Source organism: Hyperoodon ampullatus (assembly GCF_949752795.1).
Source record: "Hyperoodon ampullatus genome assembly, chromosome: 6".
NCBI classification, from domain to species: domain Eukaryota; kingdom Metazoa; phylum Chordata; class Mammalia; order Artiodactyla; family Ziphiidae; genus Hyperoodon; species Hyperoodon ampullatus.
In genome coordinates, this window is record NC_136919.1 from 4,514,951 (window position 1) to 4,534,993 (window position 20,043).

Below are 20,043 nucleotides of genomic sequence, written 5' to 3' on the forward strand. Positions count from 1 at the left end.
TAAGAATTGTAATCCACTTGGACGAAATTAAACCCTGAATAAATTTTTCTTAATGTGCTTATTAACTCATGTTCTGAGATTAGACTCCACTGCAAAGTGTTCTTTCTGGTGGCTTCTGATTATCTTGAATGTTTCTGCTGTTTTCTAGGTTTGACGTTCCTACCTAACATTTACTAGACATTATTCTGCCACATAATAAGTGTAGTTAGGAATTTATATACAACGGAATGTTGATGAACTTTTATTCTCTTAGGTTCAAGGCCGCCCACAAAAGACACAGAACATCATCATCTTGGAGTCCCACATCATCTGCTGCACACTGAGCACGAGTGGTGGTTTGCTGCTCGAGGCTGCTTTCCGTGGGCAAGGGGGTGTCCCCTTTAGTTGCGTCATTGTTGATGAGGTCAGTAAGCAGGCGGCCGTACAGCGTTGCTAGGGGTGAGGAGTACATCTCAGATGAAGAGTGGCTGCCGAGATGTGGACCAAGTGCTCTTTGCATCGGATTTCGACCTGCCATTACATGTGTATTCTCTCATGTTGAAATACGCTGCTAATGACCCACCACGATGAAAATTGCTTTTTCAGTATTGGGACTGTAGTCTTAGGGATTCCTGATTGGTCTTCATAAAATCCCTCCCAAGGATTATTGTAGCTCCTGCTTGGGATATCTCTGGTTACCTTTTTTTTTTTTTTTTTTTTTTTTTTTTTTTGCGGTACGCGGGCCTCTCACTGCTGTGGCCTCTCCCGTTGCGGAGCACAGGCTCCGGACGCGCAGGCTCAGCGGCCATGGCTCACGGGCCCAGCCGCTCCGCGGCATGTGGGATCTTCCCGGACCGGGGCATGAACCCGTGTCCCTTGCATCGGCAGGCCGACTCTCAACCACTGCGCCACCAGGGAAGCCCTCTGGTTACCTTTTTTTTTTTTTTTTTGCATTACGTGGGCTTCTCACTGCTGTGGCCTCTCCCGTTGCGGAGCACAGGCTCTGGACGCGCAGGCCCAGTAGCCATGGCTCACGGGCCTAGCCGCTCCGCGGCATGTGGGATCTTCCCAGACCGGGGCACGAACCCGTGTCCCCTGCATCGGCAGGCGGACTCTCAACCACTGCGCCACCAGGGAAGCCCTCTGGTTACCTTTTGAAGCATTTTTAATATAACTGGACGGCTCTGAGCCACCATATTTTCAGCTAACATCTTTATTTCTACTTCACTCACTGAGCAAACATTTATTGGGTACCTACTGTTTGCCAGAATGTAGAGCCAGAAGACAAAAGAGATGGAAAATGAGGTACAGAGAACCCATCCAGGAGATCCAAGATCCAGTATTCACCAAAACGAAGGAATAGAAAAGATGGAAGTGATGAAATAATTGAAGGCAGTGCCATTGAATTGAAAAGAAGCTTGAGTCTTGCAACTGGAGCGGCCTGCTGAGGAACAAGGAAGAGAGTGGGATGGGGTGGGACACACAGACACGCAGTCCCCCCAGGCATGTGCCCAGCAGGGACAAAGAAGACAAACCGGGGACATGACATGGCCCTTCTAGCTTATGGGCTGCTCCCCAAGTGGTAGTGGCACCTGAGTGGTGGCTGACTTCAAAACATGTGTGTGGGTTTTTTCCCCCCCTTCGGCGTTTAGAATGTTTTTGTTGTTTTGTTTTCTAACCAAAGAAAGTTCTTATTTTTGATCTTTGGTGCAGAAGGAGAAAGTGTATGTTTCTGAATGGTTAGGACTCTTATGAATTGGATAGACTGTTTATGGATAAATAAATAATAGAGATAATTCTGATGATGTCTCCATTCTGTACTCTCTTACCAAGGCCGGACAGTCTTGTGAAGTTGAAACTCTTATTCCACTCATCCATCGTTGCAACAAGCTCATCCTCGTAGGAGATCCTAAGCAGCTCCCTCCCACGGTCATTTCTATGGTACGTTTTTTCACATTCGTGTTGCTTTAAAGTGGAAGGGGCTTGTTTGGGTTTTTTTGTTTTGGGCGGTGGGGCGGTCTTTCTTGGATCATCATCTCTTATTTGCAGGGAGAAACGGGGAATGGCTGAGAAAAGAGAACCACTGTTGAGAGCCTTCATAGTAAAAGTCTCCGGAAATGTTCCTTTGTTCATAATGTGCTTATGTGTGTGTGACGGGAGCAGTGTGAGTGTCACAGACCAGAAGTTTAGGAGGAGGATGTCCTGTGTGCAGTGGGCTGTTACTTTGGGAAAGGCAGTGTGCAGCTGATTTATTTTAGTAACATAAACACCAAAACAATAATAAAAGAAAAACTTTAAAAGCAAGGAAGAGAATCCAACCTCCGGATTTATATTTAAATATGTGCAAATTTGAGGAAAACAGTATAAAGAGAAATTATTCTTACAGTAACGTTTTCAATTTTAGGATTCTGTATCCTATAGCGCAGGAAAATGCCGGCGTCCCTCACATCCTCTGAAAGGGAAGGTGGTGAAAGGAAAGAGGTTGTGGGCTGTGCTTGTGGGAAGATGAGCACCAAAGTTGTGGTCCCCTTCACTTCGTTTCTTAAATCTCACTAAAGATGGCTCCTAGAAATGCACAGCAGAATCAGGATTCAGATGTTTTGGGTAATCTTCATAGGTCTAGATGACGGTTTTGAAGTTTAATGAAATTTGAGCATTTTACTGATACATAGATTATTTGTACAAATATAGAGTAGTGGCTGCATAAGCAGTCCCAGAGAACAGACCATTTTCACAGCATTTCTGTTACGTTATGGAAAGAAAGCAGGTGGTTTTTGTTATTACTGTTTTTTGACTTTGGAATCATCAAAATGATAGTGCAGTTCTTTGACGTCTGAACACTCGTGCGTGACTGTTCAAGGGAGTAGCCTAGCAGCGCCCGCGTCCCTGAGTGAAAACCTTGTCCATAGGACAGAGTTGCTGTGGGGGGCTCTGCTTGTGGAGACCTAGGAGGAGCCAGCTCTGCCCTGCATTCTTTGAATAGTTGCAGTATTTCAGAAACCTACTGATTTAACTTCCTGAAGGGCCTTAGCGTATGGTTAGTGAAAAGGGTTGTCGATAGGCCTCAACTTTCCTGTCTACTTTGGTGATTGATTAAAAACAGCAGAAATGAGAAAAATCCATTTGGGCTTTTCTTATTGTTGCAAAAACAATAGAGGCTTATTGAGAAAATTTCAGAAAATAATTACAAAGTTAATTTTCTCAACATGCCTTTCTAACCCTAGGGATAATTACTATGAAAAGTTTAGTGAGTATTTGAACAGTTTGTGGGCATGTGTGTGTTGACTTTTTTTCAGTCTGTGTTCATTGAGTGCCAGGCTAATTCAGGCACTGTTTTTAAGTTCTGGCGTCATGACAGTGATGAAAATAGACAAAAATCCCTGCCCTCGGGCTTCCCTGGCAGCGCAGTGGTTGAGAGTCCGCCTACCGATGCAGGGGATACAGGTTTGTGCCCCGGTCCGGGAAGATCCCACATGCCGCGGAGCGGCTGGGCCTGTGGGCCATGGCCGCTGAGCCTGCGCGTCTGGAGCCTGTGCTCCGCAGCGGGGGAGGTCACAACAGTGAGAGGCCCACATACCGCATTTTCTGGAAGTAGATGTGTTACCTCATATAAACCATTTTCTTTTTCCCCAGAGTGAAGTAAATGAGGTTTTTTAGCTAACTTGAATAGATAAACTTTGGGGGGTATAGATGAAATTGCCAAATGTCTACTAAAAATATTCTCTTTAATTATACAAACCTATTTAATATCACATATGTAAATAATCACATATATAAATAATATAAATAAGAAGTAATGCCTGTTTTCTCCACTCTGATAGTTTGTGAAACAGGTTTATTAAAACTTTGCACATACATCTTCAATGCTCATATTGTCAACATCACTCATAAAGATTGCATCATCCTAGTGGGTTTTCCAGAGCACATTTTTTGCTTCTAGATTATTTAAGATGTAATACTTTTTGAATCTTGATATGATGCTACCATTGAAAAGTATATCCCAAGGCACGACCGTGATAACATTAAGACAGTTTTCTTCGTTTGTCATGTAAGTCACTGTGTTTCAGATCACAGGTTTGTAACCCTTTCTTGGATTTATGAAATCAACTTAGTTGCCTGTCTGCTCCACTAGAATGTAAGTTCTGTGACACTTGATCTTATTCACTGTAGACTCTCAGCACCCCAAATTTTAGCTGCTCGGTATATGATGGATGGATGAAGAAATTGGTCTTTCAGAGGCTTATTTACAATGACATTCATTATTTCTAGTTGTGAGAGCATAGCCCAGAAATAATTGTTAAAATCTGTGTTACAGTTCTTTGCTGCTTTTATCATCGATTCTTTCAGGTGACCCCTGTTAGCACCAAAATAGCGACAGTTGTGGTCATTCACAAGATCACATCTCGTTCATAAGCAGTATGTGGGTTTTCTAAATAAGGAGAAAATACCTTAACTTTTGTAGTCAAGCTACATGGCTTTTCTAGGGCTGGAGTCGGAAACATCTTTCTCTGAATCTTTGGTTGTTGGTAATACCTTGTACATTTTAGAGCTCAGCGATTGTTTTTTTAATAGTGGGAAAAGTACAAATGAATTCTTGGAGATTATTGCTTTGTTTTCCTCCTTTCAGAAGGCCCAGGAGTATGGCTATGACCAGTCGATGATGGCCCGCTTCTACAGACTTCTGGAAGAGAACGTGGAACACAACGTGATTGGCAGGCTGCCTGTCTTACAGCTCACCATTCAGTACAGGATGCACCCAGACATATGTCTCTTCCCTTCTAATTACATTTATAACAGGAACTTGAAAACAAATAGGTGAGCTCTGTTCATTGCATATTCACCTGTTTTATTTGTAGTTTTGGCTGCTTAGGAAGAATAGCTCTTTTGTTGTGCTTTTAGGTCTTGTTATTAAAAACATAAAGGTTTAATAATTTTAATTATAAAAGTCCTATTGATTGTAGCAAATGCAGATAAACGAAAAGAAAGGGAAAAAACCCAGCCCCTATTGATACTACCCAGAAGTAATCACTGGTAACATTTTGTTATATCTACTTCCAGCCCTTGTACTATGCACATCTTTTTTTACTTTTTCTCTTTTTGCAGGGGGGGAAAGAAGCACACCATGCTCTACATAGTATTCTGTAGCTTGCTTTTTTCACTTACTGTATTATGAGTAACTTTCCAATCATGATTATTATATTTTAATCACATGGGTCATTCTCCCTAGTACTAGAATAGAAATGAAATTCACTTGCTACCTTTCACTAAAATATGTTATTTAAAAGTATTTAATTTTATTTAAAAAGAAGGTCCTTCTTGTCCTCTTACTTTCCCTTGCTCTCTTCCCCAGAAAGAACAAATGGTAATAATAATTCTAAAACGTTTTCTCTTATAATTTGACTTGCATTCTAAATGGTGGCTGCTCTTTTGTAGAATGACAGAGACCATTCGGTGTTCATCTGACTGGCCATTTCAACCCTACCTCGTGTTTGATGTTGGAGATGGTTCAGAAAAGCGGGATAATGAGTACGTTCTCCTTTTTCTTCAGTCCCCACTGATGGTCCCAGAATTTTTATATTGTTTCTGTTCATATTTAAATTCAAAATATTTTCCATATAAATCTCTTTGCCTAGTGCCAGTGCACAATCATTTTCTTTTAGCTGGGTTGATAACTTCACCCTTTCAATCATAAATTACTGATGTCTTTATATATTTCAGTCTTGATTTTTTTTTTCTTAACTGGGTAATGGGGGTTATGTTACCTAACATGCGGTCAGCACTTCAGTGGATCCATGCTGAGATCCCAGCTGTGAGTAAAACAGACGTGGCCCCAGTGCAAGGCTGCTGTGGTCTAACAGGGGAGACAGACATTAACCAGGCCATCACCGTGGTGATTAATGATTCTGGTTGGGTTAAGTATTGTGACGGATAAGTACAGATACAGTTGAATCAAGGTGTGAGGCAGAGGGTGGACAATACTTTCAGCATGTTGGATTGTGAATCAGGTGGTTTGTGAATGACAGCGAAAAGGAGCAGTGGTTGCTAATTAGGAAGCACCTCAGAGGAGCCGGGGCTTCTTGTGAGAGAATAAAGGAGGAGGAGCCCGGAGGCTGCATTTGTTAGCACAGATAGAAATGCCACCCCTGCATCATGACGTATGAAGAAATAGAAATTCCACCTCTGCGTCCGGAGAGAGCTGCAGAGCAAGTGGTGTCCTCCATGAGAATAAGATATTAGTTAATAGTGGTGGAGGGAGGGGCCCCTCAGTGAAGAAGTTAGAAATACGGAGCAGTTGGCTGGGGGGTTGCTATTCCAGAGGGATTGTGGAGGTTGTAGTGGGGTCTGTTGGAATGGAGCAGCGGATTGAGAGTTTACCGCATAAGTATGGTGGAGGTGGATGGTCACGGGAAGAGTGCTGGCCTGAGAGGTGACCAAATAAAGCTTTCAGGTATGGAAAAGAAAGCTAGCTGACTGGCTTGTCTGTATAGTAAGTCTTGAAATTAGAATAGTGAATATTTAAGGCTTTAAAGTGAGACAGATAAGGTAGCCTCGGGAATAAAGGTGCGAGTGCAGGGCATCCCCCAGTGTGCACACATGTTGCATTTGGTATGGTGATGAGGGAACGCATTGTAGTTCAGGAGATGAGTTGGGAGTGCAGGATGAGGCCAGCAAGGACAGAGGACGTGATCCTGCTGTAGGGCCCCATGTTTGTTCATCTCTGGGCTCCGGGTCACATTTAGTCTGTGTGGCTGCCATCCTCTCGGTCATGTGGTGCATGATCTGCATGGCCTGTGGTGGGGAATGCAGGAAGGTAGTACATCGGAAGCACTTTTCTCAGTGTTGGGAAGATAGTAAATCCTTAATGTTAGCTATTCATTAGTCATATCTCCATTATTATTATGAATACTTTCGTTCTCACTGTGGCTATCCCTGTTTTAATAAGTGAAGAAACTGGTGCCTTAACATCACTTAACTCCAACCTCTTTTCTCTCATACAACTTCGTGTTTCACTGGGCAGTTATTTCTATATTTATTCATATGTACAATATTAATGGTCATTATAACAGCCTCTTTTGAATCACTGCTGACTGAATAAAGATGAAACCTACCTATGTACCCTTTAGTGGAAAACAAAGTGGAACTTAACTTAGCAATTGGACTGCTATTAGTTTTGATGTGTTGTATTTTTTTTGGTCTTATTTAGCTCATATGTAAATGTTCAAGAAATAAAACTGGTAATGGAAATAATTAAACTTATGAAAGACAAAAGAAGGGAAGTTACTTTCCGAAGCGTTGGCATAATAACCCATTACAAGGCTCAGAAGACGATGATTCGGAAGGATTTGGACAAAGAGTTTGATGGAAAAGGGTGAGGCATCTCTATTTTTACAGATATTTCCAGTTTTTCCATTGAATTAAAAAGAAGAAAGAGGGGATAGAAGGAAAGAAGAAAAGGAAACTTAACTCTAGGGAGTGGTCTTAGACCAAGGAGACTAGGACCCTGGCTCCATAGACTTGTGCTGGGAGGGAGTGTGGTTACACTTGTAGCCCCTGCAGATGGAGTGCCTCCTGCCAGTTGAAATGTCATCACCGTTACACTTGACAATGGAAGTGACTGAGAAATTCTTCAGGCCTTTCCCTTTAGTTGGATGACTTGTTATCTGAATTCTAACTCTACTGAGAATCATGTATTCACATTTTCGCTTAGAATAAATTATTTAACCCTTTTAGTGCCTTCATGTATAGGGTGAAGATCATGTTTTTGTCTCCTTTATACCTCAACAGTAAAATTAAAAATTAAGTATTGGAAATCCATTAACTCAAAAGTTTCTGCACCTAGAAACACACAAAGTACCAAAATTGACTCTAGAAAAAACCAGAAACTTTGGATAGACCTATTAAACGTAAAGAGATTGAGTTAATAATCACTTTCCAACAGAGAAAAACACAGGACCAGGCTTCACTGGTGAATTCTGTCAAACATTAAGAATTAACACCAGTCCTTTGCAAACGCTTCCAAAAAATAGAAGGGAAGACTTTCTAACTCATTTTATGGGGCCATTATTACCCTGATACCAAAGCCATGGAGACATCACCAGAAAAGAAAACTATGGACCAATATCCTTTATGAATATGAATGCAGAAATTCTCAACAAAATAATGGCAACTGAACTCAACAGCATATTAAAAGGATTATTTACCACAGTCAAGTGGAGTTTATCTCAGGGATGCAAGGTTGGTTCAACATAGGAAAATCAGTCAGTGTGATATACCATATTAAAGGGGGAACCCCACATGACGGTGATCATCTGAATAAATGTGGAAAAGACATGTGACTGAATGCAGCAACCTTTCATGATAAAGATACTCAACAAACCAGGAATAGAAGGGAACTTCCTCAACCTAATAAAGAGCATCTATGAAAAACCCACAGCTAAAACATCATACTTGATGCTAAGATGGAAAGCTTTCCCCCTGTGATCAGGAAGGATGCCTCTCTCACTACTTCTGTGCAGCACTGTATTAGAAGTTCTATGCAGAGCAATTAAGCGAGAAAAGGAAATAAATGGCATCCATATTGGAAAAGAAGAAGTAAAATTGTCTCTTCACAGATGGCATAATCTGGGACTTGCCTGGTGGACCAGTGGTTAAGACTCCATGCTTCCACCGCAGGGGGCATGGGTTTGATCCCTGGTCAGGGAACTAAGATCCTGCACGCCGTGTGGTCAAAAAAAAAAATCCAAAAACCAAAAAAACAAAACCAACAAAAAAACACAAATGGCATACTCTTACATACAGAAAACCCTTTAAAAATCTATGCAAACTACTCGTCCTTATAAACAAGTTCAGCAGAGTTGTAGGGTACAAGATCAGTATACAAAAATCAGTTGTATTTCTGTACACTATAGAGAAATCTGAAAAGGAAAAATTTTTTTAATTCCATTTACAATAGCATCATAAAGAACAACATACTTAGGAGTAAATGTAACCAAAGAAGTGTGAGCTCGTACACAGAAGGACAAAACGTTGTTGAAAGAATTTAAAGAACTAGATAAATGTAAAGACATTTCATGTTCATGTATCGGAAGACTTAATATTGTTAAGATGGCACCGTTCCCCAGGTTGATCTACAGATTCATTGTTATCTCTGTCAAAATTCCAACTACCTTTTTTTACAGAAATGGACAAGCTTATTCTGAAATTCACATGGAAGTGCAAGAGACCCTAAATAGCTTGACAGAGAACAATGTTGGAGGGCTCACACTTCCCTCTTTCAAAATTTACTACAAAGCTATCAACACTGGTACCTGTCATAAGGGTAGACATATAGACCAATAGAATAGAAGTGAGATTCCAGAAATAAATCCATACATTTATGGCCAATTGATTTTCAGCAAGGGTGCCAAGCCTATTCATTGGGGAAAGAATAGTTTTTCAACAGATGGTGCTGGAATAACTGGATATCCACCTGCAAAAGAATGAATTTAGACCCCTGTCTCACACTGTATAGAGTAATTAACTCAAAATGAATGAGTGCTCTGAGTCTAAGAGACAAAATTATAAAACTTACAAGGAAACAAAGGTAAATTTATATGACCTCAGATTAGGCAACAGATTCTTAGATATGATACCCAGGCACAAGTAACCAAAGGAGAAGTAAATTGGCCTTCATAAAAATTAAAAACTTACGCGTTTCAAAGGACACTATCAAAAGAGTGAAAAGACAACACACAGAGTGGGAGAAAATACTTGCAAAATATTTATCTGACAAGTCATATCCAGAATATATAAAGAACTCATACAACTTAATAAAATGATAATCTAACTTTTTAAGTGGGCAAAGGATGTGAATAGCATTTCTCAAAAGAAGACAAACAAAAATCCAACAGGCACATGAAAAGCTGTTCCACATCATTTGTCATCAGGGCAATGCAAATCAAAACCACAATGAGGAGATATCATTTCACACCCACCAAGATGACTATCATTACAAAAAAAAAAACAAAACAAGTTTTGGCAAGGATGTGGAGAAATTGGAATACTTATACATTGCTGGTGAGAAACTGTAGAAAACACTTTGGCAGCTCCTCCTAAAGTTGAACATAGAATTACCACGTGAGGGCCTCCCTGGTGGCGCAGTGGTTGAGAGTCCGCCTGCCGATGCAGGGGATACGGGTTCGTGCCCCGGTCTGGGAGGATCCCATATGCCGCGGAGCGGCTGGGCCCGTGAGCCATGGCTGCTGAGCCTGCGCATCCGGAGCCTGTGCTCCGCAACGGGAGAGGCCACAACAGTGAGAGGCCCGCGTACCACAAAAAAAAAAAAAAAAAAAAAAAAAAAGAATTACCACGTGACCCCAGCAATTCCACTCCTAGGTACATACCTGAAAGAATTGAGAAAGGGTTCACACAAAAGCTTGTACATGAATGTTCGTAGCAGCATTATTCATGAGAGTCAAAAAGTGGAAACAACCCAAATGTGCCAAAATGGTACATAGGTAAAAAGTAAATTGTGTATCTGTACAAGCGAATAGACAGTCGTGGAAGGAATGAAGTACTGTTACCAGTCTACAACATGGAAGAACCTTGAAAACATTGTGCTAGGTGAAGGAAGCCCAACACAGAAGGTCCCATATTTTATGATTCCATTTATATGAAATTTCCCATGTAGAAAAGTCCATAGAGACAGACAGTAGATTAGTGGTTGCCAGGGCCTGGGGAGGGGGAGACAGAGACTGATGGCTGATAGGCACAGGGCTTCTCTCCTGGGTGATGGACATGCTATGAAATCAGATAGTGGTGATGGCTGCACACTGTAGTGAATGGACTCAACACCACCAAATGGTGTGCTTTAAAATGGTGAATTCTGTGTTATGTGAATTCTACTCCAGTTTAAAAAGATAGCATTAAAAAAGTAAGAAATGCTCCTGTATAAATATGTCTATTTAATAATTATCTTTTTTCAGTAAATATGTTTCTCTCTTCGTAAATAGGCCAGCAGAAGTAGATACCGTGGATGCCTTCCAGGGTCGTCAGAAAGATTGTATTATTGTTACATGTGTCAGAGCAAATGCCATGCAAGGCTCAATTGGGTGGGTAACTGTCATTATTGATTCTTTGCTTGTTTATGATCCAGAGTTAGATCTTTTTAATCACTGTTAGAGAATACCATCATTTGCTCTATTTTCTTATATAAAAAATTGAGTAATATTGTGAAGGTTTCTTTTTTAAGTTGTGATGTTGATCCACTGTTAGGTCTGCTTCTCTTGGTACCTTGTGTATTAACCCATGTCACAGTGTGAATCTTTTTTCACTTGGTAAGAGTGAAACGATTATTGAATCCAGTGTATTTTGCAGGGGCATGTTTCTCTCCATGGCATGTGTCATAATTGATCTACTATCATATTTTTAGGATCTTTTAAGGCTTAAAAATCATACCATTAAAATTTCCAATATCTCATCCAAGTCAGAATAGGAAATCGACAGACAGATGCATCACTTTGAGGAAAAGCACTGGGCATCTTGTTTGTTTGCTGTCCTTAATGGGAATTGCTTCTGTGCCAGGTCCTGCACCATGACCTTAAAGCAGGAGCCCAAGAAAAGCTGTCTGAAACGCCTGTGTCTCACCTACACTGGACATGCCGAGTCTTTCTGAAGAAAGAAGTAACTTTTTTTTTCCCTTCTATTGCTTAGGTTTCTGGCAAGTTTGCAGAGATTGAATGTCACCATCACACGAGCCAAGTACAGCCTCTTCATCCTGGGACATTTGAGGACCCTGATGGTAGGTACATTCTAGAGGACCAGAGAACTCCAGAGTTTGCTCATCATGACTGATACCGGGTTGAGGTTTTGTTTTTATTTTTCATAAAAGTGGAAATGATTTCGAGGCTACAGACAATAATGAGCCTCTTCCCCCTGGTTGTTGTGTCCTCCAGCAGCTTCTTCCTGGGAGCTTTTATAATGCCTAAACCGCTCACCCTTTCTTAGCCCAAGACCCAGGTATCCGTAGTGTACTCTCAAGATGACCTTTAAAAAAATTGTATCTACATCGTAGAATTGTTAAGAAGACATGTAAACCCATATATGTAAAGTGCTAGAAGATTGGTTAGCACTTAGTAAACACTCAGTAAATGTGGCTGTTAGCCTAGCTTAATGCCAGAGAGAGGGGGAATTTGCAGGAGAGTGCTTGGATCTTCATTTCTGTCTTGACACTTAGAGCAGCACTGCTTGCTGTTTCCCTTGAGGGGTGAGTGGCATCAGAGCTCGTCCATCCGTACAGATACTCCTCTAGAAGGAGGGGCAAGTTTACATCTGTAGTCGACAAATAGTACAGCTTAATTTGGTGAATCACAGCTAGATAAAGCATATATTTGCTGCCTGTCTCATTAGGTGTAATAACTCAGTTTCTCTAATTTCTGTATTTAACAGTCATTGTTTTATCTCAGGAGAGGTGCCAACTCAGTAGGTTTTTCCCCTGTTTTGGTTAGTTCCACCAGAGGGCGCCCAAATACAATCTTTCTCATTCAGCTCTTACCTAGATCTCTGGTCTTCAACCTTTGTTGTTTGTGTACCCCCTTGAAAGAATGTTTAAAAGCTGTGTATCCTCCGTTTTTAAGTTTATATTGAAACTTTTTCATCGTTAAGTGTTGATAAAGATTTTGTTTCTAATGTGTTGTAAATATTTGACATTTTAAAATAAAGCTATTAAAAATAAATCCATTATGCCACTCTTGAATATATCCAGTGGAATAGAGATTAAAATTGAATTGCCATTTATACTGTTTAGGATAAAATTCAGTGGGGGTAGTTTATATATTTTCATAATTAAAAGCCTTTCTGTTAATATGACTATTAGGCTTTTCTGCCACAAAAAATTTACATGTAAATTTGAAAGTTTAAAGAATTGGTTTTCATAACGATTTGGGGAAACTGTGTGAAGGGTGTGTGGAACCTCTGGACTGTTTTGGTAACTTCTTATGAATCTATAGTTACCTCAAAGAGTTTTTTTTAAAAATTATTTTTCCTGTGACCACAAGGATCTGAGTATTAACGAACGATCCCTTGTCAGTTGAGTAACGTATTAACAATGATTATTTCCACACAGTTGAGTTTTGATAATGTTCAAACCCGAAAAGTAAAATGTTTATAGAGCTGTGTCTCTTAGATGCCCTGATTGCAGGAGCCTTCATGGGCACCCCTCTGTTTACCACCCCCTCTATTTGACACCCAGGCGTGTTTACCTCCCCTAGCTGTGCGCCCTGTGGTCAGATTTGGGACAGGTGAGAGTTGTGGTTGTGAAGGATGGAGTGGAAGGGCAGAAAAGCCCCAGGAGGACATAGGGAACTGGGGTTTGGAAGCTGAGGTTTGGAAATTGATTCCCAGAAAATGTGCTCACATCCCCCCGAGGAAGTCTCTGTGAGCCCCAGAGTCAACGTCATGCAGGTTTGAAGACCACTGACGTCTAGCTGCGGTATAGACGTTATTATCTTCACTCTGGGAAGCCAGTGTGACAAAAAGAGACCGACAGAACAGAATAGAAAAACTTCCAGTTTATCATTTGGACTTTGCAGTCCAACTTACGTATTTGTCCTTTGCAGTCCAACTTACGTATTTGTCCTTGGGCTTCCCCCGCCCCAGCCTCTTTTTTTTTTTTTTTGGTTCTTCAGCCCAGTTTCCCTTATGGAGATAGAATCGGTGATTAAGGCTCTTGGTTTCCGCTGAGAAATCAAGACTAATAGCCCTTTCTCAGAACTGTTTTTGTGATCTAGGGATTGGATTAAACAGCAAGTTTAGGTGCAGTGGAATTGGCAGAAATAGCAGCAAGGCCATCTGCTTTACATCTGCGTTCCAGCCACAGGGCAGGACGCTCAAGAGCTCTCCTGAGTCAGGGAGATCTGAGCCTGGTCCTGCTTCCACGCACCTTCCTGGTGCATGCGGTCACCGTACCGAGCACTTGATTTACACGACTTACTTTAAAAGACCCTGTGAGGTCTGCATTGCCACCATAGTTTATCAAATCCAAGAAGCCAATAGTTATATAATGTGCATCATTATTTTATGTTCTACTATTGAACTGTGACACTTTATTTTCACTTAGAATTTTTGTTTTATAGTTACTGAAAGAACTCTTTTAGACTTTAGACAGATTTTTATTGGGTTGGCCAGAAGGTTCATTTGGGTTTTTCTGTAACATGTGAATGAACTTTTTGGCCAACCCAGTGTCATACCACTCTTGTTCATACATAGGAAAAACAGCAAAATAGGTAGACTAAGATACCCCTGAAAGCATCTCACTTTCAGACTAACACTCTGGTCGTCCCCATTCACCATCCCATGTACCCTTGCTCACGCTCGAACCGTTCCCTGTACAGTCAGAGGCGTGTCATGAGAGGGCCCCACTGTGGTCCCGGGGTTTTTTCCAACTTCTGATCTCCATTTTCCAAGTTGTAGTGCTGATACTTTCTTGTCTTATCTGAAGATGTCTGTGGAAAGATTTTTCAGGCAAGAGCCAGGACTCATGCTTTTTAAAAGTGGTTTGTTGACTAAAAGTCAAGAGGTTGTAGTTGCCCAGCCATGAATTCCTCCAGGATTACATACATGGAAACTGCTGCCTGGCCAAGAGGCACCTCAAAGTCAGAAATGGTCGAATGTGAAAATAAAGCGCATTTTATTTATTTTATTTCAAAGCACATTTTAGAGTCATTTAAATAAAATACTATTCATACTTTATAGTGAGGAAACAGGCTCAGAGAGGTCAAGTGACTTGACCAAGGTCACACAGCAGGTCAGTACTATGTATGCAGCTTCACTGCTATACCCTTACCCACCTTCATGAACAGTGCAGGAGCCCCCATGAGGGGAGCGATCCTTCTCTTTCCTTCAGTCTCCGTCTTTTTTCCTCCCTCATACTCTCTCTTTCTTCTGTCTAAAGAGGCCCAAGTTCTAATGGTTGTAAAGAAGCAATTTATTGCTGAGGAAACTCTAAAAGGAAGAGAGGAGAGATGCGTGAGTTGGGTTTTTTGTTTTGTTTTTCCGTTTAGATGTGCTTTTCATAATTTAAGTTCTTCTAGAAAAGACACAAAAGTGGGACAATATCTTTGGAATAGTTATCTCAGTGGATTAAGATGGTTTAGCCCTTTGGAGTTTGGGAAGCCTTTGGGAATTTGATGAAAGCTATGGACCTCTTTCTAGAACAGTCAGCATGCACTCAAAAGTTAGAGCTTTCTGAAACCAAGCCTTCTTCTTCCAGAATGTTAGCCTTGGCCGGAGGCAGGCAAGCCTCTAGGATCAGCAGTGTCAAAGGGAACTTGGTGGGATGACGGAGCCCTTCTGTGTCTGTGTTGTCCAGGATACTAACCCTAGTCACATGTGGCTGCTGAGCACTTGAAATGTGGCTGGTGCAACTGAGGAAATGAATTTTAAATTTTATTTAATTGAAGATTAAATAGCTACATGAGGCTACTGGCAGTTGGTACAGATTTGCATGACAGCTAATTCACCACGTGGCCTGAGTAACAGTGGTAAAATGGTGGAAGTTCTTTCTTAGAGGTGGTGCCCAGTGTTCTTTTCTAGCAGCGTGGCTTTATAGTTCTGTATTCCACCGTATTTTTCCTTTCAGCCTTGTCTAACAAGTAATGGATTCTTGAAAATCTGTTCACGAAAGTATACTTACTATTTGTTCAGAAGTGAAAGCTGGAACCTCTGCTTCCCAAGCATATGAGTGTTTCTTTGGGATGTAATTTTCTTCCTTCTCTTTGTTTCAAGGAAAACCAGCATTGGAACCACCTGATTCAGAATGCGCAGAAGCGTGGTGCCATTATTAAGACTTGCGACAAAAACTATAGACACGATGCAATGAAGATTCTGAAACTCAAGCCCGTACTGCAGAGGAGTCTGACTCACCCTCTTGCTATCGCCCCAGAAGTGTCCAGACCCCAGGGCGGAGTGCCCAGCAACAAGCTAGACAGTGAATTAGCCATGATGTCTCTTGCTTCTTCCCTGTACCCCTCACCCTCTGACTCCAAAGAAGCCACTGTCACTGTTACTGCAAAGGACCCTGAAAGGCCACCCATTCAGGACTGGCTCCGGGACCCACGACTGCTTAGGAGGATGGGCTTGGGCTATGAAGCCAACGGGAAATGCCTCAGTGAGCTGCAGCCCTCGAGCCCCCAGTATCCCGGAGCAACGCCTCCCTCTGGAGAGCCAGGCTCCCCCGGAAGTCACCAGGATCCGACCAGTATCGGGCAGCAGCCCCCCGCCAAGGGAGCTGCTGTGAACAACCACAGACCTCACGCGCAGTGCGACCCTCCAGCTGCTAGTACCGATGCTTCCACGAGTAAGAGAAAATGTGCCCAGGAAGGGGAGGCATTCAGCCACAGGAGGGAGACCAGGGCCTTCACCGAGGGGGATCCGGAGAGGCGTGGCTCTCTGAGCCACCACACAAAGAGGAACTCAGGCTGGGACGAGAGGGGACTGGAGGAGGAGGACAGTCGCTTGAAGAAGAGGAAACTTTTATAGTGGAGCCAAATGAGACTGTCAGCCACAAGCATTACTGCAAACTTCAGGTGACCAGCTAGTAGGACTGTCCAGATAAGATTACCTTTTTCCTTAAAGGAGTTTGTGTGCTGTTGGAAAACAGAAAATGTATCCTAACACATGGGCCTCTTGGTCATCTTCAGTACTTTTTGTCAGTTGCAAAAGCTTTCAGAAGGCATTTGTGTATCAGTAATAATGTCCTGGAAGACTTAAAATGTTGATCTCTTGTTCTTCTGTAGAAAAGGTCAGACTGGAGAGGATGCTGTAAAAGTTGGAATGTATATTTGTATAGCAAATAACAGAATCCTCTTAAACTTTAATCTGGTAGACAGCTTTTCTTTCCCCTGCTTAAAATGGGAATCATTTTCAACGGAACAAACCTTATATTTAAAAAAAAGATGGGAGGAGGGCAGGTCCTTTCAAAGATTGTTGTAGCAAACAGACGTCTTTAACAGCCCAGGCGGCCTGAGAGAAGCGAGTCAGTGCATTGGGTCAGAGTCCTGTTAAACCAACTGGAGTGTCCTGGGCAAGACCCTGGGAAGCAGAGCTCTGTTAGGTGAAGTTCCACTCCTGCACCTTTTTAGACGAGGCACCCTGGCACAGGATGTTACATTTCTGTGACAAGTTCGTCTGCCCATTGTAGTCAGCACATAGTTCTCTAGCTAAAATTCTCATTCTTCGTGAGATAGAAGAATGTGAGATGAAAGAATAATTCTTGAAATGTCATTCAGATGCCCCCAGCATATTGTGAATTTCCTGCAACTGGTGGGTTACAAATCCAGTGGTTGCCAAGTATTAGATCAGTGCCGGGGTGGCTTGTGGAAGCCTGTAGATCGCCAAGAGAATCCAACTCATGAAAAGCTGGATGTTTAGCATCTTCCCAAGGGATTCTGGTCACCAGGCAGCTTGGGAACCAGGTAGGGCAGACCAGATACAATATTTTAGGCAGGAGAGAAACATCCTCTAAAAAGCGAAGGATGGGAGAGGAGTGCAAATACTTGGAGTTGAGAACAGGAAGAGAGTTGACAGATTGCCTATGATCTTTGGAAACCATCGTAAGTGACGCAAATACACGGCTGTGGTGGAAGATCTGGTTAGAGGGGTTGTGCTTCTGTGAAAGGAAGTGGTCACGGTGGGTGGCGATTTGAGAGACTTGATTGAGGGCAGGGCTGCCTAATTTCAAAGTCCAGTTTTCCAAGCGCACACACACTGATGTTGAGGTATCACAGACTGAGAATCTGTGTTAGTAACAGTTGACCATTGTTTGAACTAGCGGTTTGTAGTGAATGCTTTGCAGCCCTAGTTAATTTGGGGGTGGAAGCACGCATTCCTGAAGATGAATGTGCACCATCTGAAACTTTTTCAGTCATCTGCTTTTTAAGCAAAAAGGGCTTTGTGTTCATCAGGAATTCTACTGAAGCAGGTTATTAAGAGCTTTAAAAAAAATGGTTGCCCAAGGTTTAAGCGTGCTACTTCTTTGTTACCCTCGTCCCTCCCTCTGGTTTCCAGACCTCTGCTGATGGGATTGAACACTCCTGTCACTCGGGGAGCACGCGCTCTGTCCCCACAGTCAACCCCTGCTCCCCGTTGACGGAGGCGGGTTGAGCCCCACTCTGGGTCAGGGGCTTCGTAAGCTTCCTGCCTGGCCTTTGGCAAGAAAGCTGATTGTTTCTTTACGTTTACTTTCCTGCTATCTTGGTAAAATGCTTCATTTAGCAGACACCTGTAGTGACAAGTTAGAGAATCTGAAACCTGTAAGCTTACAGAAGAGGCATGCGGGAAAGAGCTGGGGTCAGGAACTCCTCCCACTCCGCTCACACAGCACGTGAAGTAAGTGCTCCCCACCGTACGTACTTTGCTGCCCCACCCAAACGATGTTATTTCCAGTTAAGTTTGGTGCCTGTTCTCTCACACTGTGTTCACGTTTGGTTCACCTTCCACCTAGTAGTCTGGTAACGCGAGAATTAGTGCATCATCCCTGGTAATGAGCAAGCCTGCGTCCTGACAGCCTCTCCCAGCAGGAAACAGTCATACCTGACGTTGCATTGGAATCGATTTGTGGTTCCAGTTGGTGTATGTATTTGCATTAAGCATTTCATATGTACAGTGTGGCCTTTCTTGCTGTGGCTGTCACAGCAGTGTTGTTGATCGGTGGTTAACCTTACTGCAGGTGAAAGATACGGCTGTTAGTTTCGTCCTTGCCGTGGCGTTATAAGAAAGTGGCCTTCTTTCGATCTTAGTTCTTTCAACATGAATATATTCTACTTAAAATTTTGTTTTGGGGCTTCCCTGGTAGTGCAGTGGTTGAGAGTCCGCCTGCCGATGCAGGGGACACGGGTTCGGGCCCCGGTCCAGGAAGATCCCACATGCCGCGGAGCGGCTGGGCCCGTGAGCCATGGCCGCTGAGCCTGCGCGTCCGGAGCCTGTGCTCCACAACGGGAGAGGCCACAACAGTGAGAGGCCCGCGTACCGCAAAAAAAAAAAAAAAAAAAAATTGTTTTGCTTCTTTGTATATAATTTGCCTTGGATTTACTGTGCACAGTTTATTTAGTTCTGTGTTTTCATCTATTATCAGGAACAAATTTGATAAGTACATGTGATTAACCTCCTGTAAATGAATTTTATAACAAAATTGTACTAAACTATTTTCTAAAGTTAGTTGTGCAGATTGATAATTTTTTTGCTGTAGTTTTGGTTCTTTCTATGCTCTGAATTCCTAGCTGGGATTTGCCAAGCAATAGCCCTGTTGTCTTTGTTAAAACCTGAACATTAAGAGAAAATGGCAGAATTAAAAGTGGAAACAAGAAAACTGACGTGGGTTAGGAGTTATGTGTTTTTGAATGAAGGTTCAAGGTACTTCCCAGATACTCCATTTAGTCTGCCATTAGATTTATTTTATGCGGAAATTATCTGGTGGGGATTTGTTTTATTCAGGTTTCTCATCCAGTCCGCACCCCCAGCTCTCCTTGCTTCTCAGGTGTTCTTGGAATCTTACCCGTAAGGTTGCTGGGTGCACTGTGGCTAGTTGTGGTGTCAGTTACACGTTGACGTTTGGTCCAGAAACGCACGCTCACCTCCAGGCTAAGATTGGGGAGCGGGTGAGAGAGGAGGGACGGATGAACAGTGACCCACGAAAGGAGCTCCCGGGGCACCAATGGGGGCGCAGGGAATAGATGGCCAAGTTGGGGGTCACCACTGCTGGTTACAAAAGTACAACTCGTTTTATAAAAGCAGTGGCTTCAGGGGGCACAGTCAGATGTGCTGTGCTCTGCCAGGACATGGGCACCGCCAGCTTCGCTGGGCCTCCCGCTCATTCCAGATGGAGGCACCAACCACCCACGAGGGTAAAGTGACGTACGTGTTCTGGGGCGAGATCAACTTGCCAAGTGACCTGATGGGAGGTGAGTGCTGTGCGATGGCCATTTTATTTGTGGAATTCGTTACTGCAGCAGCTGGAGCAGTGATTTTTAAAGTCCCTCCTGACCAACACATGCGCTGTCACCACCATCTCCTGGGTTTCGCCATTTATTG

At 42.6% G+C, this 20,043-nt stretch overlaps 1 protein-coding gene across 1 annotated transcript in view; it reads left to right on the plus strand.

Annotated features, from left to right (window-relative positions):
* SETX (senataxin) overlaps nt 1-16,832 on the plus strand; it is a 75,545-nt gene extending 58,713 nt beyond the window's left edge. The window contains exons 19-26 of the mRNA XM_079707220.1: nt 254-403; nt 1,813-1,920; nt 4,607-4,794; nt 5,413-5,505; nt 7,184-7,348; nt 10,971-11,069; nt 11,671-11,758; nt 15,742-16,832. Of these exons, the coding sequence (XP_079563346.1) occupies nt 254-403; nt 1,813-1,920; nt 4,607-4,794; nt 5,413-5,505; nt 7,184-7,348; nt 10,971-11,069; nt 11,671-11,758; nt 15,742-16,494 (1,644 nt within the window). The 3' untranslated portion in view covers nt 16,495-16,832. The remainder of the gene's footprint in view (nt 1-253; nt 404-1,812; nt 1,921-4,606; nt 4,795-5,412; nt 5,506-7,183; nt 7,349-10,970; nt 11,070-11,670; nt 11,759-15,741) is intronic.
* The last annotated feature ends 3,211 nt before the right edge of the window (nt 16,833-20,043 follow it).